This window comes from Nipponia nippon, unplaced genomic scaffold (genome assembly GCF_047370975.1).
Source record: "Nipponia nippon isolate SJK-2023a ecotype South Korea unplaced genomic scaffold, ASM4737097v1 scaffold_6, whole genome shotgun sequence".
Taxonomy (NCBI): Eukaryota; Metazoa; Chordata; class Aves; order Pelecaniformes; family Threskiornithidae; genus Nipponia; species Nipponia nippon.
Window position 1 is genome coordinate 14,384,089 of NW_028262380.1, and position 18,641 is coordinate 14,402,729.

Sequence of the window (18,641 nt, forward strand, 5' to 3'; positions counted from 1 at the left end):
ATCTCATTACAGAAAATAGCCTTTGTGGACTTTTTTACTGGGCTATATAGGTATAACTTCTTCTACAGCTTTAAGATTGTAATAATGCAACAGATCCCTATCTGATTTCTGTGAGGTAGAGATGAAAGTACTTTATTGATGTAACCTATAACATTGCCAGAATGGTGCAGCTGTTTTGCTAATTCACTGACTGCGTTATCCACTTTTATTTTATTTGCTTTTTCTAAAAGCTTCAAGGTCAACTCATCCCACATTAAGCTGATCAGCAGAAAATGCTTTGTTTTGCCCACGGGCCCTGGTGTTTCGAAACTCTGTTTCCTCACCTTAAGCTGATGACGGCATCCTTAGATCAGCATATGGGCAGTTAGGCTCCTGATTTTTAAGGCAGATAGCCCCTTTTCCCCTGCTTTTGCAGTATTATTTGCAGTCCAGCTGGTCTGCCTCTCTGTGTTCAGTCAGCTCCAGTGGAGCAGTTGTAAGCACTCACTTTGCAAAATGAGGGAGGACTGACAGAAGGTGCAATATGATTTACAGTATCCTATGTACAGGTTTATTCTCAGGGTGACATCTTAACCCTACTGAAGACAACAGATCTTTCCCCAATTTAGCAAGGCTGTTAAATTCCAGTCTCACACTAAGATTGTGAGTAATGTGTTTAAAAGCCTTTTTGAGCCGAGACATTAGGTCCAAACGAAGATCTCCAGCCTGTACAGCAGACTTCTGGAGTTCTGCCTGCTCATTCAGAAACATAGCGTGATTTTACAGAAAGACAGCAGATCCTCCAAGTGATGGGGTTAGCCAAGCTCTGAAGAACTAGAGCTGTGAAATACAGAACAGAACATTAGGTTTTGCTGTAAGAAATAACTATGTCAGAAGAACCAATTCTGAGTGCAAACTGGCTAGGATAAAAGCAAATAAAAAATCTGAAAGGAAAGTTAAAATTCTACATTGATTTTCTTTAGGATTGTTATTGAAATAGACTATCTGTAATCTTTTAAAATTTGAATTTGATCTCAGGCTTAGCTCGGACAGCCATCGTGCAGCCTGCTGTGGGTAGGTTCTTCCAAAGGATGATAAGGTTGGAGCTTGCCAGCTTGCAGCAAGGGCAACAGCTCTGCTGTGTGCACCCTTTCTGTACACATGCTCTCTTATCATAACAGATTTAGGATGAGAATACTTACATCTTTTACCCCCATGCATCTACCTAAATGCAAGGATTCTGCCTACCAAAGTTCATTCATGTGAAAAAAGTGAGAGAGTGCATGTAAGAACGAGAGTTTCAGATCTTTTTCCTCAAAAAATTTCTACTGAACAAAGACTTCTCAGGAAAATATGTGGGTTCAATATTGGGTCTGATCCTGCAGATTCTTTTGGCTGAGGGCTGTAGTTACTATCACATACAGAGTGAAGACAGCAGAAGTTTGCATAGTGGAAGCACAGCTTTTAAATAGTGAAGCTAAATCAAGTAATAGCAAGTCTGGCAGCAGCAAAAGTGAATTCAAAGACAAGTGAAGAAGTGATGCAACTGGTAGGTCTTACAGGTCCTCACAGCTCCCCATGAACAAACCTCTTTGACATAGTGGAGAACTGCTTTACTAGAGCTGCCCAAAAGAGCACCTTCAACCTGGTCCAGCCTCACTGCTCACCCTGCTTTGAGCAGGAGGTTGGACTAGAGACTCCTGAAACCCCTGCCAATGTGAATCATCCTACGATCCTGTGATGCTAATGAAGTTCAAGCAACCACCTTCTCACAGCCCATTTGAGCAGGGTGATGAAGGGGTCTAAGGCCAGAAGTCTCAATGGGACCTTTACAGCCTCTTCCTCTTGGCAGTCATCGTGAGCTGCATGGGCTCTTCACCCTCACTCAGACACCTGGAAAACCTGCCACCCAAAGTACTGGGGACTTTTGAAAGTCCGGATCTCAGAAGCAATGCAGTCTTTTGGTCTGGGAGATTACTCATCATGTGTGGCAGAAGTGTGATCCACCACCTTTCACGCAAGCCTTCAGTAACTACAAAGACAGAGCATTGTAAAACTAATGCCATTCCAAGATAAGATATCTGTGCTAATTTTAACAGGGCAAGCAATAAAATCAGGAATATTTCTGTGTCTTGTATGATAATGAGTAAATGCACATATTCAACTTCAGCAACTCGCCAAGCTAAAAATCCTCCGATTGCTTTTTTTAATATTATTTTTCTGTATTTTTCTCTTAATAATATACTTCCATGCTTTCACTATTCATCTGCTTTGCTTTCTTGAAAAATGACATAAAACAAACCCACCTTTGCGCTGCATTAAGTTTGCTTCAGTGCATTTCTTGGCTGTCCCTAATATGTATTTCTGGTTAACATTTTTTTTTTCCCAAATAATAAATTAAAATAAATCCTCTTCAGAGCTCTGTCTTTTGATGCTTTTGCACCGTATCTTTCTAGTAATACCATAGCATTGTAGACTGTCTCTGTACCAAGAGGAAGATTCCAACAAAGTAAATAAATGGCTATTTTGCTTTAAAATAAATCCATACTGGAGAATGGCTAATAAGAAATTGATCATGAAAGCAAATCTAGTGGGTCTGCAGCCATCTCAGAAGCAGTGGCTTCCTGGGATATCCATACTCTTGTTCCATGGGTTTAGCCATACTCCGAATAATTTTGTAAAATAGAGAGTAATTTCTGATAAATCAATTCATATATACAGCTACCCACTGCAATTGTCACAGCAGTCAGATGATCTAGATTGTAAATGATGTAGAGGATACATCCCTTATTGTATGCATATTTCCCTAAAGACCTGTAAAAAAAAGTACAAAACTGAAATTGTGCTTAACTGGTTGGTAATTCTGTACCCTATTTGTGGAAGATTATCAGTATCTAACAATATGATTCATGAGCTTGAAATAAAAGAGAATATGAATGTAAGTGCAAACAATACTGAACCAAATTTTCACTACTTGTTCCTACTGTAAAACAGCATTTTGTATGTAGGATAAAATACTTTTAAGTAGGGTTTTTAAAAATCTGCCTAGTATTCATAAGTATCACTTAACTCCATAGTGAAACTATGGGTGCTCCATGTCTCTGAAATTCAGGCCATTTTAATTTGGTGCCCACTGGTGAGTTTGAAAAGGCTGTCCATGATAAAACAGTCAATTTGAGGTCTATCACTTGGAACAGTTGGCACAAAGAATAGCTGTTATTATTTTTGATGGAGCATACTGGTTTAATCATGAAGATAATTCATCAGGCTAAATCATAAAATGAAGAGCTTGGAGCGTCTCTGATACGAATCCTAAATAGCACAATGTCGCATTTCTTTTCTGATGAACTGATTTAAGTTTCAATCCCTTAGCAAGAAACTAATCAAAGAGTGCCTGGTGTACTTGCCTACCACTACCCAGGAGACTGGCAAGTGTTGATTAAGAAGTGTACAGAGCTATTACTTACTTTGAAGCATCGACGACTTCCATAGGCTGCTTGGAAACTTTGCAAAATCGGTGAGAGGGAAAGTGCAGTGAGATGAATGCATTAGACCCTTCTTCAAGTGGCCTTTACTACATACTAACAACCCAGTATATTTAAGCAATAACTTGCAAGTGAGTCTTGCAAGATCGATTAGCTGCAAGGAGCTGATTGTCCATGCATAGCTAAATGTTGCCAATGAGAGCTGGTCATTAATTCCTACAAAATTCCCTGTGCCCATGTTATTAATATGACAAACTGAAAATAAAATAAAAAATAAAGCCCTAGTGGTTTGGCCTCAATTTATTTGAATGATCAAGTTCAGATGGGCACATCCAAAACATTTCTCAGGAATGAAAACCCTGGCATCAGCCATCCAGTCAGCTAGCTAGAGCTCTCTGTAGTCTATTTGCATCTCAGCAGAGACCTTACATGTCAGTAAGGGGAATCAGAGGTTTGTGGTGTACGGCAGGGGTTGCAAAGCAATACACTCTGCTAGTCGTGCAGCAAAACAAACCTCAGTGGCGCAGGTTTTATTGTAATGCCTGAGATTTCATAGATAAGAAAATAGATTCCAGTGTCATTAACTGAGGTTCAGCATGATACCAGGCTGCCAGGTATCATTCTCCTTCCTCATTCAAGATCATTGGGGGAAAAAAAAAAAAAAGAGGGAGAGATAAAAATAGATAATAGATATATACACATATATACAGTGATCACAGTATAAACAACATTTTGATTGAGTAGCACAGGATAAGCTGTTAAAAGCTGAGACCTGTCCAAGTTGTAAATGTCTACATGATTTGATATATATAAGACATTCGTAGTTTTACTTTGCTGAATCAGACTTAATGGTTGCCAGATTGAGCTGAATGAAAAATAAACTTGATTTTTTAAATAATATTCCAAGAAACTTGGACTGAGATGCTTCAGGGAAATATTAACTGCTCTCTCAGCATTGTGATGAGAAAATATTAATTTTCACTTTTCTCTGAAAAGTAAATTCAGAGGTCAGTAATTCTTCTAGGTCACGGTGTAAATAGGAAACAGAAATCAAACTACAGTGTTGACAAGTGATCTTCTATTTAGAGGAGAAGCTGTTTTAAGAACGAAATGAAAGCAAGCAACTTCCCTCTCCCTCAATATAAACGTGGACTTGCTAAACTACCAATTTACCTCCTAGCGTTTACTTTCTCATGTGCTAAAAGGGTCTAAATTATAATGGACAGCTTTCTGACTCAGGGCTTTAGACTAGCCAACTGCTAACTTCTATTGTATAAGTCAAAGTGCTGCTTAAAGCCTGAGCATGCTGGGCTGGCAATTTTCTAGTGTGAGGTCTAGACTTGTTACAGCAGTGTAACTGATTTTGTACCATTGTTCACATAATACACCTCAATAGTTTTAATACTCATATTTAATGCAATTATTCAATCAAAGTAAATATTTTAGATACCATTACCTGAATACAGACACTGCATTTAGAATGCCTTATTAGTCTGCCATATGGCTATACAACCTCTCTTGCCCTTACTCAGAGTGCTGTCCTCATAAAATCCTCTGCGTTACTCAGTCACTGAACAGAACCCAATTCTTGTCCTTGCATTTGCAGAGAGAAGCCCTTTCTGGTTGAATATCTGGATCAACCTCAGAGAAACAAGCTCAAGTTGCTAGCCCCATTGAAAGCAAGCCCAGCAGCAATGAACATGACATGGTCTCCTACTACTAAGTATGAAACTGTACAGAAGTACCTTCCTTACTCCATCCAAAAGCTCACAGTGGCTGCAGTGTCAATTTTTCTAGAAAACTGATGCAGGGATTGTGTCCAAAAATATCCATTTTCTATTTGGAGGATTGGCCCAGTGTATGGACAGCAGCTGTTCTGCCCCAGTATTGAAACAAACTGGTCTGGATAACTGGGGATTCACAGGACAGACTGTGTGCCTGATGCATCAGAAGGACTATTACGTGCTCCTGTCTCATGTACTCCTACTGGGTTAGCAAATGTCTCTGAATCAGTTTATGCGTGCAAAAACCTGGGGGGTTGCGTGGCTTGACCAAAGAACAGGAGTTATCCAGGGGGCAGAAATGCCCCGCTGGGCTGCTGGACATCCCCGCTCGTTGCCCCCTCTCCCACCTCTGCTGGAGCTCTCTCCCCCCTCAGATCTTCCTGCAGAGCTCCGCATCAGGCCCTTTCAGGCAGGTTAAAAAAAAAAAAAGCCCAAAACAAAACTACCACCTGAACTCCGTGTGGGAGGTTTTTGACTGAAATAGTCAAAGACATGATTATATTAGCAGTTTTACTGTAAGATCTCAAAGGATGGTAGCAGGTCAGAGAGCACAGGGAGGTGAAAAGCAGCTGGAGACAGTAACTTCTTTCCTGATCTCCCAAGGGTTTTCAGCTGCTTGTGTGTGTACTCATTAATGTCAGAGCCAAAACCTGAATATCCACTCACAGCTCAGTGCTTAATCCCCTCAGCTGCGGTGCTCCTAGTGCAAGCTGAAAACCCCAACAACACGGCAAGTATTTATTTCAGCACCTCAAAGCCTCACATGTCCGCTCTCAGTTCCTGCTTATCAGAACAAACAGAAGCCTCCCGGCTCATGCTGGCATTGTGATATTTCCCTGGGATCAAAAGGGTAGGTAGTGACACCACCAGTGAATCTCTGTAGATAGGCAGTCAAACCCTTGGTAGGAAAAGGGTGGGGTTTTTAAAAACCTAAACACTGCCTTACCTGCACTCAAAAAGCAACGAGCTGCAAAACACTATTTAATTTCAGAGTGCTATTTAGTATGAGTGCAAGGAAGACCAAGGTTGAACGCCTTTGAAAACCCAACTCCAAATTTGTCCCTGCTATATTGTAACTGCCTCAGGAACAAATTCAGCCCTACAGGATATTTTTACTTTACCTGTAAGGTTGATATTGGGACATCCACTAGTTTTCCTCTGATTCCAATAGTACTCCCACACAGTATTAATTAATAGATATGGATGACTCATACATTTTAGAAGTTCAGTGGACCTGTGTAAATCCACACTCTTCTGGTAATCTCAGGCATACAGCCATTCTTCACCATGACAGAAACCTATGAAGGCAGCTGTGAAAATCTGAGATAACAAGCCTGTAGGATAGGAAGGGGGTAGCTGAATCTTTTCACATAATTTACGGCTTATTTCATTGGCTTTGGATTTTTGTCAGGTGTATTTATATCATAAAATGTATTTCATTGGTTTGATTAGAAGTAAAGTCACGGTGCATTATTCAGATAACATCAGCCTCTGCTGAAGAAAACCACAAAGCCTAACCCCCCTAACCCTCCTACCACCAGAAACAGAAACAAATCCCAAACAAACCCTAAACCACCAAAATTTATAACCTGTGAACAGAAAGGTTTTGCAACACTCACAAACAATATACAAATGTATGGAAATTGATCATTCAAACAGGAAACATTTCAGTGAGTAAAAAGCATGTGATGTAGGACTCAAATACACCTAAAGTATGCAAGAGTGAGGAATAAACAAAAGGCGATATGTGTAATGTTTTCTAGATATGTTTTAGTATTTAACATTTTGTTTTGTAGCTGACCAACCTTTTGCAGGGGAGAGGGCCATTGCTGCAAATGGGTGCCCAGCACAGAGCACATTCTCTGAGACATAAGCATATTTCTTGCAGCCTGCATGAGGGACCAATATAAGAAACATCTTTTTTTTTTCTTATAAAGATGGAACAGTGTTGAAAATGGCAAACACTTACACAGGTGCTTCCAGCCAGGCAAAGGCACACTTTCTTTAAACTCAAGAAGCCTAATGAATAGCCTTCTGCAGGAAGAAAGAGCCACAGCTGAATATCCCAGGCACAGGCTGTGGCCAGGGACCATGTCCTGCCCTGCACTGGCTTTCCTGGTCCGCATCCCAGTGCAAGCTGGAGGGGGCTCCCCCGCAAGTGCTTGTGTTCATTTGTTGGCAGGAGGCACGCCTGCCAAAAGTCAGCTAGGTCTCAAAGGACATTTTGCATTGCGTGCCAGCGGAGGATGGCAGCCTGAAAAATGAGTTTTCAAAGGGCTATTCCTGCAATAAAACCTTTGACAACACCCTCAATCACAGCTGTTGCAGAAGGTTTGAGCAGTGAATTTGTAATTATAAAGTCAGGCACGGGTGACACATACATTTCCTAAACCAGCTTAAGGCACACATTGTATTTCACAGCTGCAGTCATCTGAACAGAGACAGAAACTCTGAAGACCCCCGAATACTAAGAAGCTGACTTCACTTCAGCATTCCAGGTCAATAGCTTTGAGAAGTAAAACTGCAGAAGCAGCTGGAAGTAGCTTGTCCTGCCAGACTGTTGGCCTCGTTCCTTTCAGATTCACTGTTGTCCATGTTTTTGTTGCCTATGTGTGGTAGGTATTTCACTTGTCTGAATGAATCAGCTGGGAAGTGGGAACGTAGAGAAATTATCAGGGTTTCTGGAGAAACACTCAGTTTCAGATACATTGCGTTCTGCATAACCATTTAATAAGTAGGGAAATAGGCAGGGAAAATTTCAGGCTGAGAAAGACTTAGGGGCAAAAAGGCTAATGTGAAGTGGGATTAAGCAAAGGCTGCAGGAGCTGACTCACACCATGCTTAGCATTACAAGATAGGTATCTTAATCAGAACAGCTAGTGCATTTTTACAACACAATTCACAATACAACACAATTCACTGCGTTTTTCCTGGATACTAGTTTTATGCAGTCATGCTGCATGTGAGCAAATTGTTCCCTAGCAATTTATCAGCCTATTTCAATCAGATTTCAAATAGGAATGGAGGCTTTAGAGATAATATTTTTCTGTTTATTTCCTTAAATTGGCCATAAGAAGAAATGAGAAATCGTGTAAGTACCTCTACTAAGGGAAAGGTTGGAGGGTGCCCTCATATATTATTAAACATAACAGGATCCACATGAGAGTAAGCCTTTATAAACCTCCAAGAGGGAGAAAAAGGTTTCATCACATCGTATACCTTCATCATCATGAAAATCAGCATAGCGTAAAGCATGTCTTACAGGAACCACTAAGTTTCCTTGGTTCTGGTGCTCAGCAAGTACCTTTCTTGAAGGTGATTTTGTCTTGTTACACTAAAGTTAAAGGGTGGTTTAAATTCCTGGTGATTAAAGCTTACTACCAACCATAGAGCCAACATTCCCAATTCTTTTTTTTTATTTCTCTCATTGTCTAAATGGCTTAGGAGAAGCCACATGGAAAGTCTTTGATACAGCCTTAAAGCCAGAAATCATACGGGCTTAAATACCTATCAACCAGGAGCGAACCCAAAACTTTCTTAATTTGAGCACTGCAACTGAAAATCTTTGTAGCATTTCACTAAAGTTATGATTCTTCACAAAACTAAAGGTGTAAACTAAAAGAGGAAAGGAAGTTAAATCAGTGCACTTAGAGGAAAAAGCAGCACCAATGAGTGTCTGGCCATATCTGTCAAACTCTTAATATTTGAGCTTTGCTGAAGCTTTGATATCCAAGCTGTGCCACAGAGAATCCTCACCAATCACTTTTCACCTGAAAGAGAGGATTTTTAACGCTCTAAAAGCTTTCCTGCCTTCTTACAGCTCCAGATAAATGCAAGGATGACTCCTGACTCTTTCCGAGTAGTAAAGACTGCATTTGTGGTTTTTGCAGTATTTTTGTATTTCCAAGACGTGAGGACGGCACACTGGAAAGCAGGTAAGCTGGTGGATGGTGCTGTAGTCTCTTCATAAAGGGAAAGAGAGCATTTTTCTTGTTCTGTTTCTTCTTGTGAGATTGTTGGATATGGAGAAGACCTGATATGTGAGGAGGGAGGTTCAGGGGCAGAACAGCTGCATGAGCTGAGGTGAACCAAGACAGCAGTTTGCCAGTATGTAAAGTTATAATCTTGTTCCTATCTTCCCTCCACTCCAGGTCTATAGCTTACCTCCTTCCTTGGGTCAGCTTGGGATCTTATTGGACCCTCCAGGAACTCATTTACCTCTCTGGAAAGGCAACAAGGCTCAGCTGTCTACAGCACTCCGAACTTAGGTCAGAGAAACAATTTGCCATGGTGTTAAGCTGACGAATGATTGCAAAACAGTCAGGCTATAGGGACGTATCTATCCCGAGGATTGGTATTTTCCTACTAAATACAAGGAATCCAGAATTTTCTAGCAAATGGAGAATACCATGCAAAGGGACATAAGCAGAGTTCAGGCAGCATGGACTGGACTTGAACCCCTCCACATCGAATAGGCAGGTTTTCTAAGATGAATCTCAGTATTTCCTTTCTTTGTACTATCTCCTGGCAAACATAAGCTACACAAAGAACAAGGTACTGCTCCTCCTTGGGGTGGGGGTGTAGGGTAGGAATTCCAAAAGGATGGGGTAATTTTTCATAATTTTATCCTTAAAATACCAAATCAGGGTACTTGGCACTTGCTACAGACTTTTGTGCTTTCAGCTGTTAAAGGCTATTTTTTTTTCTTGTGAGAAAAGCCTGCCAAGAGACCACTAATGAACTAAGAAGGTGGTGGCCCACCTATGTGTGCGGATGGGGTGAAAGATGCTCCAAAGGACACTAAGTTTCCTGTTAGCTCTCACCAAAATATTTGAAGAATACTCACATACATTTTTGTACAGCTGTTTTAACTAATATGCTTCTGATTATTAGCTGCCAGATGATCTCTTCATTACACACATTCAGACTATGACAGACGATGCTAAAATGCTAACTGACCTCTAAGCAAGTACTCAGCTTTTTTCTGCTTTCGTAATAATTATGCTTTCTAATGTAAAACTGTGCAACCGCTTCAAGATTAAAAATGTAAGGCCATCAAAACAGTCATTTAATTGACTACCTAATTAAAAATCAGAAGAGGCTCTATTGTTATGTCTGCAGTCATCATCACATTTAAACACGGAAAACGTCTATTCTGAATTCATTTGAGCTCCTGCAAAATGGCTGCTCTTCAGGGGTACTTTTGAATAATTTGTGTAATAAGAATTTGCACATCTAATGACAATGGCTACTAGAAGATTGTAGGCAGCTATTTAAGCAGAATTTGTGAGCTCTGACACATAAACTTCTCACAGAAATGCAAAATTACCATATAAAAATGTTGGAATCTTTTAACATTTCAGTCATCATGTATGTAAGGGCACTGCTGTGAATGTAATTAGTTTGACATGTCAGTTGTACACCTATTTGTCTGTATGTGTTGGAGGTCAAATCACTTATAGAGAAAAAATGCTTTTTTCCTGAGTTTTTGTTGTTTTGTTTTGGTTTTTTTTTTCATAAATAAACCCACGACATACTGGCAAAAATGCTCAAACAAGTCCTTTTTAAACTAAAGCTGTTGGTGTAAATGAGATAGATTGCAGCATCCCTTCCCATCTCTTTTCACCATGTTGAATAGAGAACTAGTGGTGCAACATCAAACACTCAGGTACCAGCCCTGAGGGAAAGCTCAGTACCCAGATTTGGTCTCCTAATGCTCTGTATCCAATGCCTGTGCAGTATTGGCCATCTCATCTAAGCAGTGACACTGAACTAGACACTCAGCTAGAACTAACCAATACAAAATGCTGAGAAAATTTTCATCTAAAACCTCATTCCTCTGCATAACTTCAAGGCTTGAATCAAAACTACATAAAATGTTCCTTGGTCTGTTTTGAGTACATGTATAAGAATCAGCTAACCAGCATCAGGTCGGTGCACTGGTCACAAGCCAAAGTGGCACAGAGTGGCTACACGCATGTTACTGCATCCTATTAATTGTCAAAATAGGACAGCTATGCCCAAGCTGATCAGGGGCAATAGACTCTGCTAACTCCCTGGGAATTGTTTGGGAGAGTGTTGTCTGATTCGTGCCCAAACCACATCACATCTGAAAACACGACTCTGCTCCGGTGCCTGGGACTGCTCTGACAGTCTCACAGCTGGTGTGAAGGCACCCTGCAGACACCTGCCTGCTTCATGTGCAGATTGGTACAGTGCTCTTTGTGCTGCCAAAAACATACGTGTTAATTCCTATTTCTTGGGCACATGCTTTTACTCCTATGTTAACATGCAGAATTGTGGTAACACAATTGTCTTTGGTTCCCTGAATGACATTTTCAGAATATGGTAATTTACCAGTATTTCACCAGTGCATGGGTGTTAGATGTGCTCTGAGCATGTCTGCTAGAGAAAGCTCTTGGACACACACATAGCTCTTAGTCTGGTTTCCAGAAACCAAATAAGTTTAGTCTTGAGCTGGTTATCTCCACAGGCACTGGCAATTATATATACAGACAGCATTAAAACAGCAGATGTGTAGGAAGCCACAAATAGGATAAATCACACCTATTTTTAGTTGTGGAAGCTTGCCTAACTTTGGTGGGACAAATGACCTCCAGGAGATGCCTTCTGTCCTTCAGCTCAAGGGGAAGTCTGAATTATTATCTTAGCGATGTTTAACATTTAGACACATGAGAACAGATGAACTGAATTTTACTCTCCCAGCCTTCAATCTATCTATGCATTTAAATTACATGATTAAAAGATATAAAATGCCCCTAAAAGCCATAGGGCAAGCACTTAAGGGGTTAGTTACATAGGACTGTAACAGACACATTTTTGAGGAACTCAGCTTAGCAAAGGAATTAAGGATGTGCCTAGATACTTTTAAACTGACATTACATGTTCTCTGCTAGATCATAGCCACAGTGGTGCAAATATAATCATATATTCTTGTCTCCAGATGTGGGGGTTTACAGGAAGTAACACAGTTGGAACTCTCCTGAATTTGCTTCACAAAACCAAACAGAACCTGACTAAAAGCAGTGTGGAGACCAAGCTCCTGCCCAATCCCTCCATCCCCAATGTTTTCCATTGCTAACACATGTATACTGTCAAAAAAAGAAGTTGATCACATTTATTGTATGGTTTTACAACTTAAAATCCTTTCAATATACCATTAGTCAACATTAATGTGTATGCTTTCTTACATTTTTAAAAGGGTCGTGAAAACTTACCCATATAGGGTTTTGTGCCAGCCATGGAAGAAGCTTTTTCTGAGCCTTTCACTATAGTTGCTATGTTAAAGTCAGTGATATGAACATGTCCTGCAATTACACAAAGTAAAATCAGAAGTTAAAATAGCACATCACAGAAATATTCCTTCCTTTGTTTAACATTTAAGTGATAATGGAAAGAAATTAAATTGGAAATATTCATAACTATTCACGGAAACTTACTGTTAAATGTTGCTCATAACTAGAAAAATCATATTGGCAGCAAAATGATGGAATACTTTTCCTGTAGGGTTGTGTCCACTACCTGCTCACAGTGCTGAACCTCTTTTTGCTGGTCACCCCAAACCCCCTCCTGCTGTGAATGTTAGGAACAGTAACTGTCTTCTAGAGCAGTAACATGCAGGAACAGTGCTGAATTTTGTGAAGCTGTGTGTGAAATCTAGCTCTCCTTATCTCCAACTAGAGCCACCCCTTGCACTCTCAGGTACTCGTCACGCCTGTCTGCTGCCATCATATCCACTTCAGGTTATCATCAGTCCAGCTTTTTCTGAGTCTCCTCAGGGCAAAAAGGGAGCCGAGAAGAAAAAGGGTAGTTTTATCATACAATAACTATAAAATTAGATCCATGGTAGCAGAAGAGTGTGTATGTAACAGCAGCAGGTCCAAATGACCACTCATTTGACAGCAGGTTGCAAGATGAAAGATAAGTGACACAAGTCAGCCTGTGGACTTGCTGCCTGACCAGCCAGACAGCTGACTTAAACTGAACTAATCAGGCTGGATGGCCCAAACCTACTCTCATTACTTTTTTCCTGGGATGGTTTACAACAAGGATAGGTTAAATTGCTCGACCACAGTGAAACAATAGTTGTTAATCCTGGCTTGCCATAGGCAGGTAAACTGAATGCAAATCCAGCCTGAAAATGTCTCTGCAGACTTTTAATTTGATAAGTCTGCTGTTAGGTTTTGCACCTTCCACTTAAGGATTAGTTTTATACTGTGGAGTGATGCAGACATTCGGTTGTCTGAGATTACATCTGGCAATGCCATTGTGGAGGACAGAGTACAGGGGAAGGTACTCCCTTCCCTGGCTTAGCCCTGCGCTCAGATCAGGATTAATACATCATGTGTTGAACTAGACTCTTCAATGACAGGCTCCTGTGATTTTTTTTTAGCTCAAGATCTCAACCTCATTCAGTCCACAGAATGGAGCAGGCTTTGGGCATGATGCAGTTATTAAGCCAAGGAGGTTGTTATCATGTTTTCTGCCAAAGATGAAAAGAGTGTAACAAATGACGGATGTTGAATGTTACCGCAGTGCCCGACTGAGGAAGAGCAGGCTCAACAAAAGATTTTGCTGCTCCGACAGTCTAACCTAGATCCTGCTCAAAGTCCCCAGGAGATGCATCTGCCAACCTCTAACAAGTCTGCAGCCATGCGTGTGTGAACTGAAATTCTGAGAGTCCCCTAATTTAGCCAGATCTGAGCTCTTTTTGAAGGGAAAAAGAAGGCGGCACATCCCACTGCCAAAATTAAAGCCATTTCTCCAAATGGGAGACATAGTAGAAGTTTCCGATGAAACGGTTTGCATGCTTTCTGCAGTATTCTCAAAACAACTGCCTACATTTTATTGACACTTTCCTCCTAAGACACGCAGCCCAGGAAGACATCTGCACATGGCAGACAAAACCTGCGAGCAGATGAAAGTGATCACTTTATACGGGGCGGGAGGTGTCAGGCTGCCATAACAAGAATTAATGTTCACAGTCCAGCCTGCCATCAGATTTCAAGGTGATATTCCTCCTTCCTGGTGGCCAGAGTGTAGCATGTTTGCAGTTTATTTCCGCAATAATGAAACACCATGACAGAAAGCTTCTTGAAAAAGAGAACTGAACCACATACAGCCACCTCATCGCAGTAGTTTTAAGTAATTCCGTGTGTGCTGTAGAATGAAAAGCTGCAAAGATCTCGGCAGGCTAATACTTTCTCTTTTTTTGACAGATAAATATAAAGTTCTGTCATTTAAATGACAGCATGGTAAGTGATGCTCCCTATTAGAATGCCAGCATGATAGCCTGTTGCAAAACACCTATCGCATAATATCCATTCAGATTGATCCAAATAGTGGATTTGCAATGAAAATTGCCTCTCCTGCAGTGCATTGTTTTCCCTCCCTTTTATTAGATTTCTTCTCATTTAACAAAAGCAAAATAGCACACGTGAAGTGTTGCATACATTGGTTGATGGTTTTTGTTAAAAATGCCTTTATGCAAGGTAAGGGATGGATTGGGAAGATAGGTTCTGCATAGGTCCTCCACATCCTGCTGCTATAGTAGCAATGGGCAGTTCCTGTACATGTAGCAGGGCACAGCAGACCCACGTTGGTACCGCTGGAAAAACTCCAGCTTTGCTCTATCCCACCACACGGCCACCCCACGGCCCATGGACTGCCTGCAGGCAGCCTTTGCCTGTTGCTCAGAGGGCTGCTAATGGGCTACGGAGGGAAAGCAAGGTGTCCCGTAGGCAGGCGGATGGCTGTGCTGCCGCAGGGACTGCACACAGCACTTGGTAGGAGCCGGGGGCATGGGGAGAGGCTGTGTCTGGGATTGAGTCAGAGCAGGGGGCGGTGGGGAATGAGCCCCCTGCGCCTGTCGGCAGTGGAGGAGGGCTGGAGGGATGTCAAGGCAGAGCTCTGCTTGCCTGCACACACCAACTGAATGGTTTCAACTCTTTTAAGCCTAGTGACTTGTTTTGTTTGGGTTTTATTTTAAGTTTTTCATTCCTGGTGTGAATATTTCAAGAGACAGTTAGACCCCAGTTCTCTGTAGGAGTCTTTCTAATCAGCCTCTAATACATCTTTTTACTGCAACTGTTGCATATAGGAAAAGGAAAGGTAGCTATTGCTGCAGTAAACATGCTGGGATACTGGCCACTTCATACTATTTCCAAAATTTCAATTCATGGGGACCTTTTCCCATATAAGCTTCACACCTTGTACTTGATCTTCCTTTCTGCATATTATTGTGAACACCTAAATGTCAAAACCATGCCTGTATCCTGGCTCCCTTCTCAGGTACCAGGTACAATATTGAACTAAGCAGTATGTCAGCTCCACTTGGGTTTAGCTTTTAAGAGCTGTGAAGCAGAGCAGTGCCCAAGAAATTCAGCAGTACCTAACTAAATTCAAGTATGACAGGGGAAGAGCTCATTGCTTAATTCCCATGGCTACATGACCCCACGTGATAATAAGATCGGGTGGAGAGAAAGGAAGAAGAGGCAAATGACCACATTCCTCTGGCTCTCTGCAGAGTAGCTTTTTCAAAGCATCCCAGACTGCACAGATTTCATGTACACCAACACGTACATTGTAAGCAGAATGTATCTCAGTGTTTCAAAAATTTCATTCCTCCAGTAGCTTCCAGTTAAGGCTTAAACAGGGAAAATTTGTAAGTTAATACCTATAGCACAGTGTATGACTTGGAGAAGCTTTATGCATGCACTTCAGAAGTGCTGTCTGGCTTTTATGCCTCACTCTTCCATGTGGCCTGAAATCTCAGTATCTGAGGTAAAGAGCAAATGGGCTTTGTTTGGACTATTATTTAATTTTTGCTAAATGAGAACAAATCATAATGACAATTAAAACAAGTCTTGAAAGGTGGCTGAGGCTGGCTGACTAACATTTAGCAGAGGAAAATGTACATGACTTCAAACCTCATTGAATTTCTCAGTCTGAAACCAAAGGGGTGAATGTGAGGGCAGAGAGAAGAAATACCAGACTGGAGTTAATGCCACCGACTCAGCATGCATCAGATCTGATGGGAAATCTCTACACAGTAACATTTTGGAGAAAATTCAGATCTGGTTTGCCCTCAGAAGGTCAAACCCTATGAACAACTTAAAAAGCATCTCTCTGGCTTGATCTGTACTATGTAAGCTGGTATCCACGTGAACTTGGCATGACTTGGCAGTCTGCCACTTATCATCAGGGAGATTGTTAGAAACCTTATTGTACTGCTATAGAGGGATTCAGCAAGGCTATGCATTTCAAAAGGGCAGGCTGTTTAATGGTCATGAAATTTCAAATATATTTTCAAAGTGTAGATAGCTTCAGGTGAATGAATTATGCTCAGAACACTCATCTTGTTAATCAATGTCAGAGGGCTAAATGAGACACAGTGCTTGAAAATTGTCTGTGGGTATGATGAGGACCAGCCCTAATGCAGTCACACCAGGAACATCTTTAGTGGAGACTTTATGTCTCCCAGACATCACTATAGAGTAATAATGTTGCCAGTTCTGTTGTTCAGAAGTTAACATCAGGGTTCTAAATATTGAATTTATGGGTAGGTTAAGACCAGGATTGCTCTTTGACTGCATTTTTCAATTTTGCTGCTAGTTTTCAAGTGAGAGCTGATATTCTCATGTAATCAAGGAAATAGAGTTTTAAGGAAAAACTTGATGATCATAAAACAATATAATCATATATAAAGAGGCACATACAAATGCCAGCTTGAATCTGCCTTGTTGTCTCGTAAGAGAAATGATTACTGAATAAAATTATTACTAACAGATGCAAAAATCCAGTCTAAAAAAAAAACCCAACAAACCTAATAAACATAATTAGTCCTGTTAAGGGTAAGAGTGAAATATTAGGTCTGTGATTTCAATATGGAGAATCACGAGGAAGCAGTTCCAATACTAGAATAGGAGGCATTCAGTGTAATCAGCAGATAGCACCTTCAAAGCAAACAAAGAGGTAGTCAGTCTTCACATAATCTGTGTTTAAGCTAAGGAATACTTTGCCACAAGATGTGAAGGATGCTAAAAGTTCCTTCCACCAAAGGAAGCAGCAGAAAAAAACATGGAAAAGACCACTGAAAGTTGTTAAATGCATGGAAACCATATCCAGCTCAGGAAATGCTCGAGGCTAGAGGCTGGGTGGGTACATGTGGGAAGTACCAAAAAAACCTGCCTCGTTTTATATCCTGCTCTGTCATTCACTTTTTGGCAATTCTGGGAGATAAGAGACTCAATTAGATGGGTCTTTGATCCACTATCTTCCTCTTCCACCCTGAAACTGAAAGCCTGTGTATCCATAACACTATCTACGACAACATAGAGGGGCAAAGGGAGCAGTGCATTATAAGGAGAAGCTAAAAAGGCTGAGGGTCTTCAGCTGAGACAGGAGAGCACTGAAGCAGTTTTTTAATATTGTGAAGATTGTGATTGTAAGCTATTATTTACCAAATCCTGCAATTCTGGAAGTAGAGGATGGTTTTCTGAAAAGAGAATGTTTTGAGTCAGATGAAAGAAAACACTTTTCTTTCATGAAGGATGGTGAATTTCTACAGCTTGTTGCTCCAGGAGGTTGTAGAGGCCAGTATCAGCAGCAGCTTCAAAGAGGCAGTAGAAAAACTCATTGACAAAGGTTCATCCAGACTCTAAAGAGGAATATGCAGAGATACCCTAATGTCCTAATATAAAAATTGTGGGTAATAGGGAGCACTGAAGCACTCAATGACTAGAAGTGGCAAAGGGCACGCTCCATGAATAGTATCTCCTCTTGCTACTGGCTGTGACAGAATACTGGCCAAGGTCTTGGGTCTGACCCAGCAGGGAGCTGTCCTCGGTAAACCAAGAAGGGACCTTGCTGGGTCTTATGAAATGATGTCCTGAAAAACTTTCCTGAGAGGAAATCAAACCCTTGCAAGTTTCCTGTAAACAGAGTGTAATAATGGTGTGGCCACTCTGCACAGTGCAAAACCTGGATCCCAAAGTAGAGCCTCATAATTCCTGCAGGATGACCAGGAATGTTAATATCAATGGTGTTACTAAATAACTGTAGAAATAATGTTATCATCTCTGAAAAAAGGCAACGTAATAGTCTGTTTGCCACTGCTTGCTTTTCTGCATTTTAGGTCTTCCACGTCTCCTTAGACATCATAGCTAATAGATCATGGAAAGATTTAAAGACATCTTTAATTTCTTTGATATTTCAGAAAAAAATACAACATGGACCAGACTTGCCAGCTTTCAGTTCTAAACACTATTATTTCAGTTATATTTTTCTAAACCATTAAAACAAAAGGAATAGTACAGGAAGCAGAATACTGTTATTGAGTATTCTATAATGCTTTTCTCTGTACAATACAATA

The 18,641-nt window shown here is 40.8% G+C and overlaps 1 protein-coding gene across 3 annotated transcripts in view; it reads right to left on the reverse strand.

Annotated features, from left to right (window-relative positions):
- STK32B (serine/threonine kinase 32B) overlaps positions 1-18,641 on the reverse strand; it is a 178,948-nt gene that overhangs the window by 34,772 nt on the left and 125,535 nt on the right. For all 3 annotated transcript variants that reach the window (XM_087736496.1, XM_087736497.1, XM_087736495.1), the window contains exon 6: positions 12,487-12,576. In XM_087736496.1, the coding sequence (XP_087592622.1) occupies positions 12,487-12,576 (90 nt within the window). The remainder of the gene's footprint in view (positions 1-12,486; positions 12,577-18,641) is intronic.